General features: G+C 50.1%; 1 protein-coding gene across 1 annotated transcript in view; it reads left to right on the forward strand.

Moving 5' to 3' along the window:
• The window catches only part of PTPN2 (protein tyrosine phosphatase non-receptor type 2), a 1,450,306-nt gene that overhangs the window by 405,029 nt on the left and 1,024,057 nt on the right, over positions 1 to 21,220 (forward strand). Inside the window, exon 3 of the mRNA XM_069620828.1 lies at positions 19,081 to 19,181. Coding sequence (XP_069476929.1) covers positions 19,081 to 19,181 — 101 coding nt within the window. The remainder of the gene's footprint in view (positions 1 to 19,080; positions 19,182 to 21,220) is intronic.

Raw genomic sequence — 21,220 nt, forward strand, 5'->3', positions numbered from 1 at the left:
AAAAACAACCGTGCATGTCGTATAACTTCAAGCATAGTGTACAGTATCGTAAATCGTGCATTGCCTTCCCATTACCTTCCCCCTTAACTTGAGCTTACTGCTCTCCGCCATTGTTTCCGCTGGGGGAATCTCCCCTTCGAAGTGATTGGTTTCTCCGATGTATTCCACATCTATGACCGGTAATCACCACAGCTGTGCTGCTTGGGGAAAAAAAATTCGGCGCCTGCGTTGATGACGTCGATAAGCTGTCCTCGAGGGCCTCCGTCGAGCCGACGTCACCGGATGTTTGAGTAGGACGCATGACGCCCGTAGCCTCCGTTCTGTTTTTTCCGCTAACGTGTTCGCTTCGGAGATCTCGGCGCGCCTCGGTTCTTCTGTTCGATCGGTTCTTCGAACTTGGTTTTTGTGAAGAATATAATCTCTTCGTCTTCCTCCACCCCGTGGTCGGGTTTCAAGAAGTGTCGGGACTGCGGTTCCAAGATGTTGCTTACGGACCCGCACAACGCCTGCCTCGGTGAGGACCACGCCACGGACGACTGTGACGATTGTCAGTCGTTGACTTCGAAGACCTTGTGGAAGAAGCATACTGTAGGTAGGGTTGCCAAACCCCGAAAGTTGAAATCCACTGGGCTTTCAACTGCCGGTTTGAAGGGCGACTCTCTGCGTTGTCGGCGTAAATCCAGGGAGGTCTCGGTCCCGGAGTGGTTCCCGCCGTTCCTCTGCCTCATCGAGGCACTCGTGGAAGCGCCGTCACCGGTCGCCTTCCTCGTCCGAGGACTCTGCCCGACAACAGGTTGCTTGTCCCGGCAAGCATTCTTCTCCTGTGGAATGGGATGCATTTCGTAAGGAAATGTTGGGGATTTTTGAGTCGCAGGGCTCGGGGCCGTCCGTGCCTTTGAAAGAAGCCAGCCGCGACCGTGCTGGGGCCACCGCTCGCACGCCTTCGGGCTCGGGTGGTCGGCACGATCATCGGGAACCTTCGAGGTCCCGATCAGACAAGGTGAATCGCTCTAGCCATGCCCGCTCCAAGTCCCGGTCCTCGACGCCCTCGAGACCGTCAGAGCCTGTGAGGTCTTCTAAGAAGACATCGGTGCCATGTCTGTCGAGAGGTTCCCTCGAGGCTCCGTTTCTGAGGAAGCCATCCACGTAATCGGTGCCGAGGCCGTCTAAGGACACTCTCGGGGCACCGCCCTGGAGGCCTGTGTCGAAGCCGTCGGCGCCACGCTCGACGTCCACGCCAATTACATCGGCGCCCTCAACGCCTTTCGAGGATGCTTTGTCGGAGGTACCCCTGAAGCCGGTGGAAACCCCGAAAAAGGCTATGGCTAAGTCTAAAAATGTGTTTGTCCCTTTTTTGGACCCCATTCCAACCTCTGGATAATATTTCTCAGGTGGAAGAAGGGTCTGATGAAGGTTTGGTTCCTGATGAGGTACCTGACGAACTCTTGTCTGGGCATTGCCAGATTGAAGACCTGCGTCAGTCGTTGCACAACGCCAGTGGTCTAGACTCCTCTCCGGAGGTGGAGTTTGGTAGGCCTGAGACTGGCACGCACGCCGGGTCTTCGTACCTACGGCTCATGTCAAGGGTGTCGGAGTACTTGGGGTGGTCTGCGCCACCAGTGGATTTTCTGCAGGATGACCCGACAGATATCCTGGACCAAGGTCCACCAACTGACCCGGTTCTGCCATTCCATATGACCTTGCAAAGAAGGGTGGCGGCAGATTGGACTGCTCCGGAGAGTCTTCCGGCAGTGGGTAAGTCGTTACCGAAAAAATACTGCCCAGCCAGTGGCGACCCCGGCTACTTGTCCATGCACCCTACTCCGTAGAGTTTGGTGGTGCAGGCGGCTAGGGCCCCGGCTAAATGGGCGTCGTCCCCTACCATCCCTCCTGATTGAAACACTTGTGTATAGGCGCATTGTAAATGCCATATCATCATAGGGACTACAAAGCGTTTTGACTGCTGGGCGAAGAAAGTGTTTTCTTCAGGGGAATATGGCTTCGAAAGCAGTCAACTCCGTGTGTGCCTTAGCACATGTCACTCATACTCTGTGGAATTGTTTCGTTGGCAGCTGAACATATTCCCGAAGGGGAGGAACAGGATGATTTTCTTGCCCTTGTACAGGATGGCAAGGATGCCATGTGTGAATCCGTTCAGTCGGGCCTGGATGTGGCAGACTGTCTCAGCCGGTCCATGGCGGCGAGCACCGTGATGCGCAGATTTGCGTGGTTGTGGAAGTCTAGGTTTGCTCAGGATGTACAAGCCCGGCTTCTCAACATGCCCTTTGATGGTGACCATCTTTTTGGCAGCAAGACTGCCGAGAGCCTTGAGAGGTTGCAGACCTCGAAGGCTGCAGCGAAGTTGTTGAGCGCTGCAGTTCGCCAACCTCCGCCTTTTCGTCCTAGGGGACAGCAATGGAGGGGAGGTTCCTTTCGATATTACTCAACCTTTGGTAAATCGAGGGGAGCTGCAAGTCGAAGAGGCCAACGTAGGAGTACCAGAGGTGGAAAACGGGGTATTCGAGGTGCCAAGGCCGCTCAGGCACTGCTGCAGCTGCTTCAGCTCAGTCATGAGGCCATGTCCCATGGTTCGCCGGTTGGGGGAAGGCTGGAGCAGCATCTTGAAGAATGGCGTGCCATTACTTCAGATGTGTGGGTTCTGGAGATCATAGCCCACGGCTACTGTCTTCCGTTTCGGCAGAGGCCTCACGACAATCCACCAGGGAATCTCTTGTTGAGTCTGGATCCGCTCCTTGCGCAGGAAATCAAATCCCTGCTGGAGAAAGGCGCCCTAGAACTGGTGCCTGTAGCGGAGAGGAACAAGGGATGGTATTCACCTTATTTTTTGATCCCGAAAAAGGTCAGGGGATTGAGACCCATCATGGACGTGCATGGTTTGAACAAGCTCCTCAGGAAGGACACGTTCAAGATGGTTACTCTTTCTGAAGTCCTCCAGGCCCTTCAACTTCAGGATTGGTTGGTGTCTCTAGACCTCAAGGACGCTTATTTTCATGTGCTGATTCATCCCAAGCACAAGAAGTACCTGAGGTTCGCGACTCACACTTTCAGTTTCGCATCCTGCCGTTTGGATTGACCTCCGCCCGAGGATCTTCAAGCTCATGGTGTTGGTGGCAGCGTATCTCAGGAAAGGGGGGATTCACGTCTACCCCTACCTGGACGATTGGTTGACCAGGCTGCGCTCTCCTGTGCAAGTCCTGGATCATCTGTCCGTCACCTGCCACTCCATTCACAGGCTGGGCTTCTCCCTCAACTTGAAGTCCCACTTGACACCTACCCAGCGGCTCCAGTACATTGGAGTAGTGCTCGACACATCCCTGGGGCAGTGTTCGCCTCCCCAGGTGAGGGGTCATCACATTCTACAGATGGTGAACAAGTTTCAACATGCCCAGAGTCTCCCGGCGTTAGAGTTCTTGAGGTTGCTCGGCCTCATGGCATCCTGCATTCTTTTGCGAATGAGATCTCTGCAGTGGGCTCTCAAGATGCAGTGGTCAGTCCTCTGGCAGGATGTCGGACCCCATTCAGATGCCGTTCTCGGTCGGCAAGGATCTTCTGTGGTGGGCCGTCGAAGGCAATCTGTTGAAGGGGGCTCAATTTTGTCTACCCTGGCGACGATCGTGACGGATGCATCCCACACGGGATCGGGAGCTCATGCCAATGAGTTGACAGTCAGCGGTCGTTGGTCTCTGTCGGAGTCCAGACTCCATATCAATCTGTTGGAGCTGAGGGCCGTCAGGCTTTCCCTGAAGTCTTTTCTGCCGACTGCGCAAGGGAAGAATGTCCTGAATCTGACAGACAACACAGTGGCCATGCACTACCTCGACAAAAAGGGGGGGGGGGCAGGGTCACTTCCCCTGTGCAGGGAGGCGATGAACTCTGGTTCTGGGCCATTCAGCAGGAAATTCCGATCTCAGCAGTTCATCTGGCCGGAGACAGAAACGAGACGACGGACGCTCTGAGCAGACAGAGCACAATCTCTCACGAGTGGGAGCTGGCTCAGGAGATTCTCCTGGAGATCTTTGCCCTTTGGGGGACCCCACAAGTTTATCTCTTCGCCACCAGTGTCAACCGGAAGTGCGAAAGGTTCTGCTCGTTGGAATTTCGACCAAGAGGAGCCTTGGGGGACGCGTTCGTGGTGGAGTGGTCCTTCCCTCTGCTGTACGCGTTTCCTCCAGTCCCCGTCATTCCGTAAGTGCTGCAGAGGTTCGGTTACCGAATGATGCTCATTGCTCCGGCATGGGCCCGGAGAACGTGGTACCCGGACCTTCTCAATTTGTCCATCTACCCTTCATGCCGTCTTCCCTACCGAGACGATCTGCTCTCACGGGAGGGGGGTCAGGTTCTCCATGCAGAGGTCAGGTCTCTCAACCTTCACGCTTGGCTTCTGAAAGGTTGAGGTATAAGGATTGGGACCTCCCTGAAGACGTGATGCAGGTGTTGCTTTCGACCAGACGGCCGGCAACAAAATCTTTGCGAATGGTGCAGGGTTAAGAATGTGGATCCTTTGTCATGTGACATTGCTGTGGTTATATCTTTTTTGCTTTCTTTAGCCCACAAGGGCCTACAAGTGGGTACCATTAAAGGTTACCTGGCGGCGCTGTCCATATTTAAGCGCTCGTCTGAGGAGTGTTCTTATTTTAAGATTCCTTTGATTTCTCAGTTTCTGAAAGGGCTCACTAATGTGTTTCCACCGTCACCTTTCCAGGTGCCCGGCTGAGATTTGAACCTGGTTCTGAAATTCCTAATGGGTGCTCCATTTGAGCCTTTACGTTCTTGTCCTTTGAGACTGTTAACCCTTAAAACTGTATTTCTAGTTGCGGTCACTTCCGCTCGCAGAGTGAGTGAGTTGCAGGCACTTTCTGTTAAGCCACCCTTCACTGTGTTCATAAGGATAGGGTTGTCCTTAGGGTTCGTCCTTATTTTCTTCCAAAAGTTGTGTCGGAATGTCATTTAAGCCAGAAGGTAATTCTTCCGGCGTTCTATCCTCCTCCGCATCCTGGTAAGGAAGAGGAGAGGCTCCGTAGGTTGGATCCTAGGAGAGCTTTAAGTTTCTACATCTCACGCATGTTCCGGGTCAGAGTGGACGATCAGCTCTTTATTGGATATGCTGGAAGGTGTTTGGGACAAGCTGTTACTAAGCAGACTTTGTCTAGATCCATTATCTTGGCAATTTCTGAATGTTACCGCTTGGTGGGTAAGGACCCACTGGTTGGTTTACGGGCCCATTGTACTAGGAATGTGGCTGCCTCTACAGCCCTGCAGAGGGGTGTTCCCATTCGTCACATTTGTGAAGCAGCCACATGGGCTTCGGTCAGTACTTTTGTAAGACACTAATCCCTAGATTCTATCCATGGGCAGGATCTGGCCTTTGGCAAGGCGGTTCTCTATTCTGCAATTTAATTGAGCATTCTAAAATTCTAAATTTGTTTCCCACCTCCATACGTTGGTACTGCTTTGAGAGTCTGTCATAGATGTGGAATACGTCGGAGGAACCAATCCCTTCGAAGAACAAGTTACTTTCTTACCTGATAATGTTCTTTCGATGGGATGTTCCGACGACTGATTCCACATCGTACCCTCCCAGTCTGCCCCGCTACAGAATTTCTTATGCCATTGCAGCTTACGTTTCCGTAAGGCTTTCTGTGGTCATACTGGCAGAAGATTGGTGCCACATGTTTTGGGGAAAAAACTACAACTGAGGCTACGGGCGTCGTGCGTCCTATTTATAACATCCGGTGACGTTGGCTCGACGGAGGCCCTCATGGACAGCGTATGGGTGTCATCGTCGCAGGACGCAGACGCCGAAAAACAATTCCGAAGCAGCACTGCTGTGGTGATTACCTGTCATAGATGTGGAATACGTCGTCGGAACATCCCATCGAAAGAACGTTACCAGGTAAGAAAGTAACTTGTTCAACATCCCTGCCTTCACTGCCCCACATTTGGGACATGTTTTTATTCCTACATTCTTGAATCGAGCGATCCTCTTGGGGGGGGGGGGGGTCATATACGCTCTGTGAGTAACCTATAGCTGGATCTGTTGCAGCGTTGCATTCCTGGATACTTTTTTGTGGTATCTCTGAGCCCTCGCCCACAGCCCGTCATTCATGGGTTCCCCGACTTCCTCTTCCCAGTTCCGTCCCAGTGTTGGATCGCCTCCTTTCCCACCATGGACATCAGCAGCTCGTATATTCGAGAAACCTTGTGCCCCCCTTCTGAGATATCATAAATTGTTTCTATGGCTATGTCGGGTTGGTCTTCCAGTACTAGTTCGGACCATGTCTCCTTCACCCGCCGTATCAATCTGGTATAGGTAATATACTGCCCTAATGTCGCTCCGTTTCTTCTACCAGTACGTTAAATTCTATTACCTTCCCCTCTTGCCATACATCTCCCAGTGTTGCAATGTTCACTGGTTTGTCCATGCAAGCGAATCACCTTCCGCAGTTGCTCGTTCTCTCGAGTCAATGCCATTAGTGGCATTTGCGGGAAACACTGGGTCGGGTTCTCTATGACCTGGCAAGCCTTACGCACATCTTCCATCCCAGTTCAAACATCCGTGTGCACCCTTTTAACTCTGGTTTTGGCAGCCATATCCATTCTTTCAAAAAGAACGGAGCACATTCAGACCTCAGTAGTCAAGACTCCGATGTTGAATCTTCCGTTAGCCACCTAGCCACATATTGTAGTTGGCTTGCCAGGTAATAGATCTCAAAGTTGGGCAATTGTATGCCCCCTTTGTCATACATGTTCTGCAGTTTCCACAGGGCTATTCTATTCCTGGTATTGTGCCATGTGAACCCTCTACTTGTGCTCTGGAGTTTGGCAAAGAATCGCTTAGGAATCACATATGGTATATTCGCAAATAAATGTAACCACCTCGGCAATACTACCATCTTCATCAATGCCACCCACCCTCCCTACCATTGCCAGGGGGAGCTTAGCCCAGAACTTCATGCTATTCTCTATGTTCGCCACTGTTTTTTCTGTGTTATGTTTGTATTCGGCCTCCACCGTATGATAGATATCGGCCCTCAGGTATCTAAAGGTTCTAGGCTCCCATGGTATTTGTAATACTGGTACAGTTTCTCTCGGAATCCCTTATCTCCCCACGGGGAATATACATGACTTCTTGGGGTTAACTGTGATGCCAGAGAGCAACGCAAATCGCTCCATCACTTCTAGGATATATTGCAAATTCTCCTCCGGATACCTCGAGTATAACAGCATATCGTCGGCATACATTGTTATTAGGTGTGGCCATCCTTTTGTGTAGATTCCTACCCCCTCATATTGTTGCCTCAGATAAATCGCTAAGGGTTCTAGTACGAGGATGAACAGCATCTGGGACCAAGGGCAGCCCTGTCTGGTGCCCCTACTGAGTTGCCATCTCTCTGAGATGATTGCTCCTGTCTTGACTCTGGTCAGTGGCGCACTGTACAGTAGTTACACCCACCTCAGGTACCTGGGCCCGATCCTATATTCTTTTAGGGCGGCCATCAACCATGGCCATTTAACAGAATCGAAGGCCTTCACTGCATCTAATGAGACAATTGCTACTTCTTGCGAGTCCCCCTCCGTTTGCTCTATGTTACGGTGGAGTCTTCTGAGATTGTCGGATATGCTCCTGTGCGGAACATATCCGGTCTGGTCGGGATGTATACGTTTGCTAATAACCTGTCTCAGTCTATTAGCCAACACCGCCGTAAGTACCTTGCTGTCCTGGTACAGCATGAATAGCGGTCTGTACGACCCGCAGTCTGTGCTTGGCTTGTTGGGTTTGAGGAGTGGGATAATAGTTGCCTCTCTAAGGGATTCTGGTAGTGTCCCTATCTCTAACGCTTAATTTAACATTGTCAGTAGCTGGGGGAGCACTTCCATCCTATGTTTTGTAGAACTCACTGGGGAGGCCATCCGTTCTCTGGGCCTTACTGGTAGGTAATAGCTTAGTTACTGCTTCTAGTTCCTCTAATGTGATTGGGGCCTCTAGGTTCTCTCTTCAGTGCTCAGTTTGGGTAAGCCAATGTCCTCTAATGTTTCTATCATCTCACTCCATTCTCCCCCTTCAACGTTTCCATACAGTTGATTGAACTCGAGGAACTCCCTGTTTACTTCTTCTTGGTTATCCAGTAACTGTCTGTTTTCCCCCTTTATTACTCTGATAGTTGATCTGGGCATCTCATTTTTATATAACCAAGCTAGCAACCTCCCTGGCTTGCCCCTGCCAGCGTGCTGTCTTTCTATGTATTTCTTGTAATTTAAGTTGCATAATCTCTCCCAATGCCTCCCACACTATTGCTGCAATTGGCTTATGGTTCCTTCCTCCTCAAGGGAGTCCTCTCCTCTCTGCATAATTGCCTCCAGTTTCGCCTCTGCCTTTTGCAGCTCCTGCGTTATGCCTCCTTGGTAACCCTTTAGATTTGTGTATAGCTGCTCCCCTCACCACCACTTTAAAAGCCTCCCATAAAGTGCTGGCCAATTCTTTGCTTCCAGTGTTATTCTCGAAGTATTCTCCAATTTCTTTTCTCAGGTCTTCCCTAAACACTGTCTTTCAATGCTTCGCTCTAAGCTGCCAGGTTGGGATCCTAGCTCTAGGAGGCGAGTATTGCCATGTTGGGAACAATGGCGAGTGGTCTGAGAGGACCCTCGCTCTGTATTCTGACCGCACTAGCTCCCCCATCAGCTCTGGTGTAGCAAACATATAGTCCAGTCGTGTATATAAGTTTGTTGGGGCCGAGTAATGAGAGTAGTGTCTTTCATGTGGGCGGTGTTGCCTCCATATATCTACCAGGTGAAAATTTCCCAACAGGGTTCTCAAGGTTTTTGCTGCAGGGGTGGGTTTGTCTACCTTCCTGTCTGATCTGTCTACCGCATGGTCTAGCGTACAGTTAAAGTCACCTCCCCATATCACCGCTCATCCAAGGTATGGGCTAATCTTATTATATAGGATCTTGAAATAGGCCGCAGTATTTCGATTCTGAGCATATGAGTTGATGACGCACAACTGTTTTCTATCAGTCCCCGTATTGACACCATTCTCCCATCTGCTTCCACAGTGGACTCTAATAACTGAAAGGGGACATGTGGTGCTATCCAAATAATCACCCCTCGGGCATATGCAGAATACATTGCCCCTATGGTGGTCCCCTTCCATTTCTTCATGAACACCTATTTTTCTTTTGTGAGATGCGTTTCTTGCAATAGGGCGATATCTATCCTCTGCCTCTTTATATGCATCATCATCTTATTTCTCTTCAAATAGCTATTGAGCCCCCTGACATTCCAGGTTGCTATCTAAAGGTCTCCCATCTCTCATCCGTTTCCTGTCCCACCTCTGTCCTCCCTTGTCTTCCACACCATGCATCTCAGGCTCTCCCACATTTAGTCCTGTCTTGGCTACGCCGGTACTAGGAACTCAGAAGGGGGTTACTGTACTATCGGCAACCCAACTAAACTATCTAATGGGGTATGAATGTGAGTCTCCCTTATCTCCCGCAATTTTGTCTCATTGTACTCGGTCTGCCCGCCTCCCTCAGTTCCAAATCTAGCTCTTCATATGCTTACGTATACACAGTCTTATATTCAAGTGCCAGTGTTAGTTTATGCAGCACCTCAGCCTTAGGAAACCGCTGCCATACCCAGTGGCCAATGTTACATTACTTATCCTCACTTAATTCCAGCAAAACCTGTGTTGCTACCTTATATTCCTTCAAATATAAAACTACTTGCATTCCCACCAATGATTAATCAATACTCCACTAGCAGGCCTTGCATGCATGCCAACTTTCGCAATATGATAGCACTCAATCTGCCCTTTTGCATGCTCGAGAAGTGGGATAGTACTCCACAGTGCTGTTCTATCACCGCAACTGAGGACAACGCCAAAAAAACCGAAAATAAGCGCAAAACGTTTTCTTTCTACCAGCAATCTTTGACCCTGAACCTACTTTATCATATGGGAGCAAACGGACAGTCCGTTATTGAAACATGCTCTATAAACGTAAACCTCCACAACCAGCATAACCACCAGTCTGACCCCACGTGGTTACTACCATTATTCCTTTATAATGAGATAAATACCGCTGAACCCGACTAAGCGCGGGCATTCAATTCGAATCTCACTCAGTCCCCCGTCCTAACTCCCTTTCCAAACCGAAGACATTCTGTTGTGTACTCTCGCCCAGCAGAGCGCTGGATAAGACCACACTACTAGCATAGCCCCTCCCAGCTGATGACACACGGTCGTTATACTCGTCCCTCACAATGCGTTTAATAACCATGACAAGCCCTGCGTTTCCAAGCATTTTCTTTTTTCCAAAACATACGTACCCGAGGCATCTGAATGCCCATCCCCTGATAGAAAATTCAGACCTGAGAGCCCCTTCCAACTCAACGCTTCCAATACGCATAATCTTGTTCAATCCCGCCGTCTTCCTGCGTTTTAACCCATATATTAAGAGATTCATCCCTCAATACGCCAAAGTAGATCCTTGCTACGTGCATTCTATTCAGTACTACGGTGCAGTGCGGGAATAGGGGATTGAGTTTTGTGCGCAAATTCCAACTGATTGACATCGGAGACTGGTACCTCATCGGATTCGCCCACAACAACAAAAAAGTAACACATCCCGACCCCGCAGGCGGCGCAAACTCAGGGAGTTGCCATTTGCGGCTACCCTCTCGACACAGAGCGGCACTTGAGCATATATGATATATGATAGTTCATTTATATAGCGCCTATGCACAATGTGTTTCAAAGCGTTTCAGGTATACCCATCCTGGAAAAAGGCAACGGAGACCAGCACAACTTAACATCGACACTGCCACCATTTGTGTATAAAGAACAGAAGTGACAACCGAACAGGGAGTGGATCCCTGTGCCACCAGATTCAAAATGCTTATCCGCCTGAGTTATCCAGGCTCTGACGCGGGCAGCTGAATCCATAAACCTCAACATTCATACAAGAAAACCATTACATTTAATTTCCCGCGTGGCCCCCTCTGCTGTGCGCATTGCACCCACAGAAATAACACTCCTAGCAATAGATAACTAGTTTGCCGACGATCCCTAACTCGGGGACCGCCACATATAAAGGGAAGCGTCCTTATTACGGCGGCTAGTGTACCCGACGCAGACTCCCCTTTTACAGGCACAAGCGGTACCCATCCAGCTTCAACCGCCGTTTGGGCACCTTGCAGTGTTCTGCACGGGGACTTACTATTTATACGATGCATGTTTATAAAAGCGGTATCCAAAATCTTGTGTTGCTACCAACCAGCGCAGTTCCAATTTGTGCCCGTGTTTACAAGTGACAACTACGCTATCTGGCCACCTGAAGCTCTTCCATAAACATAGAATTTATTTTCTGAATAACACATCTTCTTATACTGGGGTACAGTGACCGCCCCTTACCTCCGACCAACACTTTAACCAAAATTAACGACAAACCTTGCAGGCACGAACATTTTGCACAGGAATATAAGGTGATGAAATGCGGCGCAGTAACCGTGCTTTTGCAAGGCAGGGTCCCCCAGATGGGAACTCCATATAACACAACACCGCTGACCTGAAACCCATGGTCGAAAGGAAAGACGCTTGTCTGCAGATACATACTCAGCAGTAACCGCTGCAACCCTCTCCCTAGCACGGCATCTTTAAAAGCGGCAAAGCGACAACGCTTTCCTTCACCCCCCCCCCACCAGGAATACCTTTCGTAGCAGATATATGCGGCCGGCGGCTGTGAGGGTAAGCAACCCCCCGCAGCCGGTCAAAAGCGGCAACCACTGCATGTATTTTGCAAAAAACACTGTTGCGTGACAACCCGAGCCGACGTGAAGGAAATGGCGAGGGCTACAACAAGCCCTGAAAAAGGTAGGTGCTGGACGCACCATCACCTCAACTCCACTCATACCTATCCAGCTTGTAATCGCACCCCTCGATCTCGACCGTGACTCACTTGACCTCGAATAACCACATCTGCTGCTGCCTGGCCTGGATTAGAGACTTGGCTCTCTCAGCCCAGGCTATTTATGTGCCCCTGAGGGACCAGCCGTTTCCGGCAAGACCCACGGGGGAACGGGCACCACGCCCCCTCGGAGATGATGCGAGTCCACGGAGGGGGTGGCCATAGGGGAGGCCTGCTATGTCAGCTGCCCCTCTAGCCCCCCTCTGCCCCCTGCGTGCCTGGGGCACCTGCTCATCCCCTCCTCTCACACATGTGTAGGGAGGATGTAATCTCCTCTTTAACCCACCCCCACTTTCTGTGACCCTCAGTGCAAGTGACCAAACGCCCACAAGTCAAGCTGCCATTTACATTGACGATGGACTGGTGTTCTACATCTTTTGCCACAATTGGTTTGTGTGCTGAATTGATCAAGATTTAGAATTTTGGACCATACCTTTGCCCTCTTAAAATGCCACACTTAAAAGAATGTTTAGAATCAATACATCTCTTTTTGTGTCCATTTTTAGTTTTGGCTATTCCGTGTTACTGTAGCACCGTTTATAAGCCCAAACTGTTGACATAGGAGTACAGATAGGCGGGAAATTGCATGTGAGGAGGAACACACAGTGTGTAGGTGTTTGGCTTTTTTCCACTTATTGAACCCCCATGGCCCATTCCCATCCACTAACCACCAGCAACCCCTACCCGCACAAAGAACACCTTCCTTTTCTCTTTGAACTAACTCTATTGCATAGCGACTTTAAACTTTGTTTTGTCATTGTTTTTCTGTACAGCCCTCAGAGTTAATAGCTTAAATGTAAATGAGCCCCTGGTGCTGTAAAATACCTTGACCAGGCGTGCCTTCAGCCTCTTCATAAGCTGTATGGGACCTCAAATCTGTTTCTTGCAATGCAGTTCTTTTGAAAACAAGTATTGGCAAAGCCCACTATTTTGGCCTGTTTATAGATGACATTTGCCAGTTACTGCCATCCGATGCCCAGGTACTTTCACCATTTGCCTGCTGTTGGCGTCTTTTGGCTGGATACTTTCATTAATAACTTGAAGAACACAACACAAGGCCATTTTTTATTTTCACTGGTGTTTCGATGGTTGCACAATGAATATTTGATATTTCTGTAGCAAAAGTTATGTTGGCATTTATATAGCGCTCTATATATAATTGGTATGACCTAAAAGCGCTGGTAGGTTGAACGTCCTCGGGAACCGCAGTTCAGGTCAGTAGAGAGAGATGGTGTCATAGGGTGGGTGGGTGGGTGCACCAGTTATGTGCTTTGTATTAAGGCGCTATACAAAATAACACATCATTATCATCATTATGTGTGCAGCAGATGTAATTGCCGGATGGTATCTGCATATAATGTAAAGTGCTTTGGTGTAAAGCGCTATATAAACGAAATAAATACAAATTCGAGGTGTGGTGTTGAAGATATTAGTTGGATGTGTACAGTCAGGTGGTTGGACATCCAGACTGGGTTTGGCTGCGTTAGGCCTGAAGGACGCTAATGTGAGCAACTAGGCCGGAATGTCATGGGATAGCTATGTTTTATTAGGGTGGTGAGGTGTTCCTGGGTAGTGTTTGTATGTGAAAAGCTAGGCCGAATTTATCAGGGGGGTATAGCTGTGTTTTGTTGTCTGATGGTGTATAGTAGACAGTAGGCGTAGTGATGTGATATGGTTAATCTTTAAAGCGTTTGAGACCAGGCACGTGAACAGGATGGCAGGGAACACATTAACACACGGACACACAGTGACAGTGGGCTGGGCTTACAGTGACGGGGGGCATACGCATATATTGAAACAGCATGGGGGACAAAGCCGAGTACACAGTGACACATGGGCACAGTGGGCATACATGGTGACGAGAGGGTTGGGTAATATATTGGGATACATAGTGACATCACGGGAACAAGATGGCAGGGAGCACAGCGACGCACGGACACAGTGACAGGGGGCTGGGTTTACAGCGATAGGTGGAGATATAAGAGATCCGCATGGGGAACAAGAAAGCAGGGTACACAGACACGTGCACGGTGGGCGTACACGTGAGCAAGAGGGTAGGGTAATTCCATCCATTCTATCTGTTCAATCATCCATCAATCCATCGGTGCATCCATCCATTTCCCCCATTTCTTCATTCAGTCCATCCATCCCTTCCATCGATGCATCAATCCGTTTCTTCCATTTCTTGATTCATTCCATCCATTCGCTCCATCCATCCGATGCCCACTCCATCAATTCTGTATACATACACTCCATCCATTCCAGCCATCAACTCTATTAACATATATTCAATTAACTCCATATCCAAACCTCCCATCCATCCAACCCTCCCATCCAATCCCTCCCTCCCTCCTTCCCTCCCTCGCATCCATCGATCGATCCATCCACTCCACTGCGTCCATTCATTCCATCTGTTCCATCCATTTCATCTGCTCCATCTGTCTCATCCATTCCATCTCTCATCCACTCCATTCCTTCCACTCCATTCATCCATCCACCCATTCCATCAATTCCATCAATTGCATATGCATACCTTTCATTCATTCCACATCCCTTCCATCCTGTGGGTAGGATCTAAAGATGATTGTTCATACACGGTTGTCTATAGCTCAATCAGTGGTTGTATTCATTGAAGACCAGGTCGGGAGTTCCATTGTGTATTTAGTCATTGGGTTGTTGGGAGTTCAGATGCATGTTTGAGGTAATTGTTGGTGTTGTGGAAAGAGCCATGTTTTTGGTAATTTGTGGAATGTCATATAGTCTTGACGTGACGGATGTGTGCTGGAAGCAAGTTCCCCAGAGTCAGGGCCAGTGCTGAGAAAGAGGATCCTCCAATCCTGCCAGAGTTAGTGGGTGGGATCACTAAAAGGAGGGCAGAGCTTGATCTTAGCGTGCAGGGTGGAATGTAAGGTTTTAACTCATCTTGCAGGCATAGTGGGCCAATCTTGTGCACTGCATGGTGAGTGATGCACAGGGTCTTGAAAGTGGCCCTTTGTCTGACTGGGAACCAGTGGAGGGTTCTAAGAGCTGGCGAGGTGTGATCACTTGGACCCAGGGCAAGGAACAATTTAGCAGCAGTGTTTTGCCTTCTTTGGCGTTTATTAAGGTGGTATGCCAGGACTGCTAGGTATAGGGAGTTGGCATAGTTCAGTCTCGACATTGCAATAGACATAACAGCGGCAAGTCTGTTCGGAAAGGAGAGGTAGGGAAAAATGCACGAGAGTTTTGAGATGTTAGTGACAGCATTTAGAAACGTTGTTGGCCTGTTGGGAGAGGGTTAGGCCAGAGTCCATAGTGCACCCAAGGTTTTACAGTGACGGAGGGAGTGAGGGGGGGTTGGCACATGGAGGGGGGGGCAAGGAAGTGGATGAGGTACAAGCTCGGTGTTGCCGCACACCATGATTTCGGTTTTACTGGGGTTTAAGAGGAGGTGGTTTATAGACATCCAACAGTCTATATCTAGGAGGCAGGCTGCAAGGTCGGGCTGGGAGTTGGAGTGAGTTGTGGATTTTAAGGATGATTTGGGTATCGTTGGCATAGTTGTAGCACAATATATTGTGCAGGTGGATGCTTCCAGGAAGGGTGGACATATAGAGGTTGAATAGGAGAGCAGATAGAGTTGCGCCTTGCGGTACTACAGTATTGACTTGGCGAGCAGCTGAGAAAAAAGTGGAGAGGAGGGTTACTTGTTTCCTGTTGAAGGAGGCGATCCATTTAAGAGCGGTTCCACGGATTCCAATGGAGTGGAGACGGTCAAGGAGGATTGAGTGGTTAATCGCGTCGAAGGCTGCAGACAGGTCGGGGAGAATTAGTGCAGCGCATCCTGCAGTGTCGGCAGTGATCTTAAGATCATCCCAGACTGAGACCAGATTGGTTTCGGTTCCATGTCGCGGTCTGAAGCCTGATTGGGGCGGGGTCGAGGAGGATGTTGGATTTGACAGAGGCGTTTAGTTGGGAGGATGCTGTTTGGTCGATGGGTTTTGCAAGGAATCTGGTGTTCGTGATGGGTCTGTAGTTTTTGGGGCCAAGGGATGGTTTCTTCAGAAGAGGCTTGACATGTGCAATTTTGAAGGCATCAGGAAACATTCCAGAGCTGAGGGAGTCATTTAGAATGATTCTTGCATGTTCTCCTGCGCAGGTGGATGAGAATATTTCTTTGAGGATTGAGGCGGGGGCAGGGTTCTAGGGGAGAACCAGATGGTTTGCTAGCAGATAGGTCAGGAAATTCTTCTCTGGAGATTGGTATGAAGGAATCAAAGGTGGGTAAGGTGGGGGTTTGGGTGGTGGGGGGTTTTGGATTGGTCAGTAGTTGGGGGAGGAGTGGAGAGGAGGGACAGTTGTTGTTAAGGGAAGTTGTCCTGTCAAGAGTGGTGGTGTAGAATTGGAGGGAGAGAGTCGCAGAGCGATTGTGATTGGGCAGATTGGGAAGAGGTCCAGGTGGGTTTGACATTCATATATGATTCTGTGGAGTTCTTTGCTGGGGTTTCCACAGTTGAGAATCCGATTTGTTGCAGTAGGCTTTTTTGGCTTTCCGGATTTCTGCTTTGTAGTTGCGATGGTGCAAGGCGAAGGTGGATCTGCTGAGACTAGTTTTTTCTGCTCGCCATTTGCTCTCCAGAGATTTTAGTTTTTTGGCATTCCTCAGTTCGAGAGTAAACCATTTGGGAAATGGTCCGCTGCGTGAGGAATAGGAGCGCGAGGGGGTGAGAGGAATTAGTGAATCAGTGAGCCATGAGTCGGAGTCGTCGATGGTTAAGGATCTGTCAGGGGAGGTGTTGTAGGGGGTCTAAGAAGGGCTTCGACTAGGTCAGGAATTTTCTTTAGTTTGTTCCAGTGTTTGCAGTGAAGGGGGAGGTAGGGTTGGCGGTAGGGGGAGGGGCAGGGGAGAGGATGGAGAATTCGGCGACAAAGTGGTCGGACCAGATGAGCGTTAAGGGGGGGAGGAGCAGCGCTAGATGGATCACATGGGAACTGAAGATGGCATCTAGGGTGTGCCCTTTAGAGTGGGTTGGACCGTTCATATGAAGGGAGAGATTGAGCGCTTCAAGACTGTCGACCAGTGAATGGGTCATGGGGTTGGTGGGAATGTCTAACCAGATATTGAAGTCTCCTAGGAGAGTCAGGGAGGGGTGATTTACTTGAATGGTTGCTACAGAGTCACAGAGGTTGGTTGTGAAACTTCTGTCATAAACAGGAGGTCTGTAGATGATTAGGAAGCTGTGGGAGAAAGTCGGAGGTAGTGAGAGTTTAACAAGAAGGGATTTGCATGATGGAATGCATGTCTGAGAATCAACGAGTGAGATTTGAAGAGGACTGCCACGCTGCCTCCTCTTCAGCGGGATGAGGGAGTAGCCGGGGGAGGAGGGAGGGGAGAATGCCTCATGTGCAACAGGGGCAAAGTCGTCGGAGAACCAGGTTTCAGTGATAAAGACTAGGTCAGTTTTGTCAGAGGAGAGGAGGTCGAAGATGTCTATTTTTTATCGTTACAGAGCAGGCATTAAAAAGGATGCACTTGACTTCGGAGTGGGGTGTGGTCATGGAGGTTGTTGCGGTGTGAGTTGGGGTTGGGAGAGGGGCAGTGGGGTATCGGCGGGCTCCGGGTGAGGGGATGAAGGGTGGGGGCAAGTCGGTGGAGGCTGGGAAGAGTAGGCGGGGAGGAGGATATGTGAGGGTTTGGGTAGAGTTGAGAGGTGGGCGAGTGGACAGATGGTCAGTGGGTGAGGAGGGGATTTTGGGGGGTCTCGAGTGATTCTCGAAGGATTGTGGGAGTCCGGTGTGCGGGGAGAGAAGTCTAGAGTGCGGGGGCGGAAGCAGGGCGAGGGCAGGGGGGAGTGTAATGGGGAGGGAGGGATTGGGAGGCTGGGTAGAAGTGGTGAGGAGTAGACAGTCATGGAGGGCGGGCAGGCTAGTTTTATACTTTTCAAGGGTTTCAGTGCAGTATGGGTATGGGTGTGGGAGAGGGTGGGGGTCGGAGGGTGATGGAGATGAAGCTACTGTTCTTGCAAGGACGAGACGTGCTGCTTTTAGAGAGGGTAAAGGGATATGGTGGGGCGGGGTTGTTGGCTGGTGTCGAGGGACAATAACGATATACCTAAAACATTAAAGAATACAAATTCTTTTTTTTAAATTCTTTTTTTTTAGTTCACTGTGAATGTGTAGAAATAAACACAATCCATTAGCGATCCAACAAACCTTTAGCCATTGACAGAGAACTGGGTTGCTTCTAGTTGAATGCAGAAGTACTTTTACCAACACATGTCACTCAGATATCTGGGTTGACACACTGTCGTCCGGGCTGCATTTCCATGAGCTCCAACATGTTGATGTGGTCTTCCTTTTGGTCATGTGAAATAGTGAGACCACTGAAATTTGAAATCTCTTGCATGCGCCTTACTTCTTTGAAATCACAATTACATGCTTAATCTGTAGTTCTGGTTCATGTGTGTTTTGCAACTACGGAATCAGCATTGTTGTGGTAAATTGTTTATTATTTGTCATTACTCTATCAAGTCACCTGCTGCCACACCTATGCTGCTCATTCCCTCTTGCCTGGCCTCAAGTATTCCCCTTTCGCAGGGCACATCATAGATTTTCTGGAAAGACGTTCTTCCTAGAAATGTTTGCTTGTTGTGGAAATGACCATCAAAAAAGTCATCCTTCCTCCTATCCAAATGGGGATACAGTAACCCTCATCTTTGGGGTTGGTGGGCTTCTTCAGTGAAGCGATGTGGTGAGCCAGTAGTCTCCTAATTAGTTCACTGGGTTAAGAGTTCTGGGTGGTAATCATTTTCTGAATCTGATTTGACCCTCCACTTCGACTGGCAAGTAGGAGGCACTCGGCTTCTATTTAGCAGTGTCCTGTTCATAGTACAATAGTGCCTGCCCCACCCTCTACCCTCACAAGGTTACCCTAGAGCGCACCTTGGCTCAAAGGAGCACTGTTGGGAAATCCCAAAACAGTGCTTGGTTCACGTTTGCTCTAAAAATGTATACTGTCCCTGCTTTATGTAACAAGTTTTATGGCACATTTGCATCTAATTTATCCTGTTGATGTTCCTCGGTTTCTATATTTAATGCATTTATTTTTCCTCCATAGTTGACCATAGCCGTGTTAAATTGCAGACTGTAGAAAATGATTACATCAATGCCAGCCTGATTGTCATGGAAGAGGCACAGCGAAAATATATTCTGACTCAGGTAATACCAATAACACCAAAACACCATTTCTTGCAATGTTAAGAAGAAATTACTGTTTACTTTATATTTGTTTTACATTTACTCTTGCGTCCCGTCCCCTTTCCTCCATACTGCATGGGCGTCCCTTCCAAGGGACGGGAGGCGGAACCTTTTTCACCAGAAAATACTTCTTCCCCTTTAAATTTAGAGGCATGCGGGGGTGTGGCCCAGGGAGCATGTACTGCCCTGACTCCGCCCTCCGGCGCCACACGTCAGTACCCTTTTCTGCGCAGACGGGAACGGGCCGAATTCACCAGTCCTCCTGGGTTTGGCTTCGGCCATGTAATTCCACACGCGGATACTTCGCTTGTTCTTTTGTCTTTTTTTCATTCAAGTACTCGGTCCTCGGGCGACACGCTCCTCCCCCGGCGCATGTCGACTTCCACAGGGTTCAGCAGGTGTCCATCCTGCAACGGGCTCTTCCCAACTTCAGACCCCCCCACGCCCTTTGCCTACATTGCCTTAGCCCAGACCACGGTTGACAAGCTTGTTCAGCGTGTGGCTTGCTGTCATAGAAAGCGCTGAAGAACAGACTAGCCAGGTGGAGGGAGCTCTTCCAGAAGTCTCCTCCAGAGGACCTCAAGAACTTCGTGAAACACTAAGCCAGGCCCAAGCAAGGGCTGCTATTTTCCATCGCACCCCGCAAAGGAGACTCCTTCCCAAGGACTCTCCCGTGTGGGAGGGACCGTTCAGGTCCTTGTACCAGCATGTGCACTGAGGCTGCTACAGCTATCCGGCCGAGGGATCCTCTCGGTGACAGTGGTGAGGGATCGGAAGGTTTTTGTACTGGATCGTCATCCGAGGGCCTCAGCCCTTGTACCGGCAATATGGCTGAGGGGCTATGCCCTAGTACTAGCAATATGTCTGAGGAGGCACCTAAACGCAGCTCTACCGACCCTCGGGTCGAGGGTGTCGCACGTACTGGGCCTGGGCCTAGGCCCGAATAGCAGGGTAGGCCCTGTGATCCACATGCAAGAGTCCTGGAGGAACCTGGGCACAGTGAGCCGAGCAACACGTCATAGGCATGTGGCAGGCAGCTCGACAAGATTGCTGCTGCGCCAGACAGAGGCACCCGTCTGACGTCATTCCAGGAGTTCAGCGAAAAACGAGTGTCGAGGTGGGACTGGCCTCAACCAGGTACGTGACCGACAGCCTATCATTATTATACGCAGGGTGGCTTCCCACTGCGTCCATACAGGCAGGGTATGCAGCGGCTCCAGCAGCCCCCGGCTACCCCATCAGTACCCCCTATGTCCCCTCAGACCTGTGAAGAGGGGTTCTTCGAGAGGTTCCTCGGGCTCATGAAGTCACCTTGGATGGGAGTCATCCTCAAGGACGCCATCAGGGAAGTTCTCCCGACTATGCTAGCGGCACCCCAAGCGTCGGCGCCCCTGCCCCGGTGCAGCCGCTAGTCCCGGCTCCCCAGCCGACTCCTCAGCTCCTGGCTGCGGTCCCTGTGCCCCAGCCTCCGGCTCCAACTACTCCTCCACCTCTGCAGGATCCTCCTGATCTGCATAACACAGATGAGGAGGATCCGGACACGCCATCCTCAGCCAGGGCCTTCCACGAACATCTTGCTGGACTGGCGGAATACCTGGGCCTAGCCCATCCTGAGGTTGAGCAGCCGGTAGAGGGGGTTCTGGCTGAAGACCCCATGTGACGCCCCTCTGCCAAAACGGGGATTCCTCTGCAGACCGATGTAGTCTCCCTGGCCAAGAAGGGTTGGCTTAAGCCACACTCACCCCAGCCGGTCAATCGGCGCCTGGACGCCAAGTACATCGCAGATGGAGGAGGAAACCTCTTGCTCTCGGCCCATCCTCAGCCACACTCCTCAGTGATAGCTGCAGCATCACTATACTCCAAGCCTCAGTCGGCCTCAGTCGTCCTCAGTCGTCCTCAGCCTCCTCGTCTGCGGCTCTACTAGGCAAGGAGGAGAAGATCTTGGAGGCGTACGGAAAGCAACTATTCCATCCCTTCACTGCACCTTCGTCAAGCCAATG

The sequence above is a fragment of the Ambystoma mexicanum genome, chromosome 5q, assembly GCF_040938575.1.
Source record: "Ambystoma mexicanum isolate Mex_15411 chromosome 5q, UKY_AmexF1_1, whole genome shotgun sequence".
NCBI lineage: Eukaryota > Metazoa > Chordata > Amphibia > Caudata > Ambystomatidae > Ambystoma > Ambystoma mexicanum.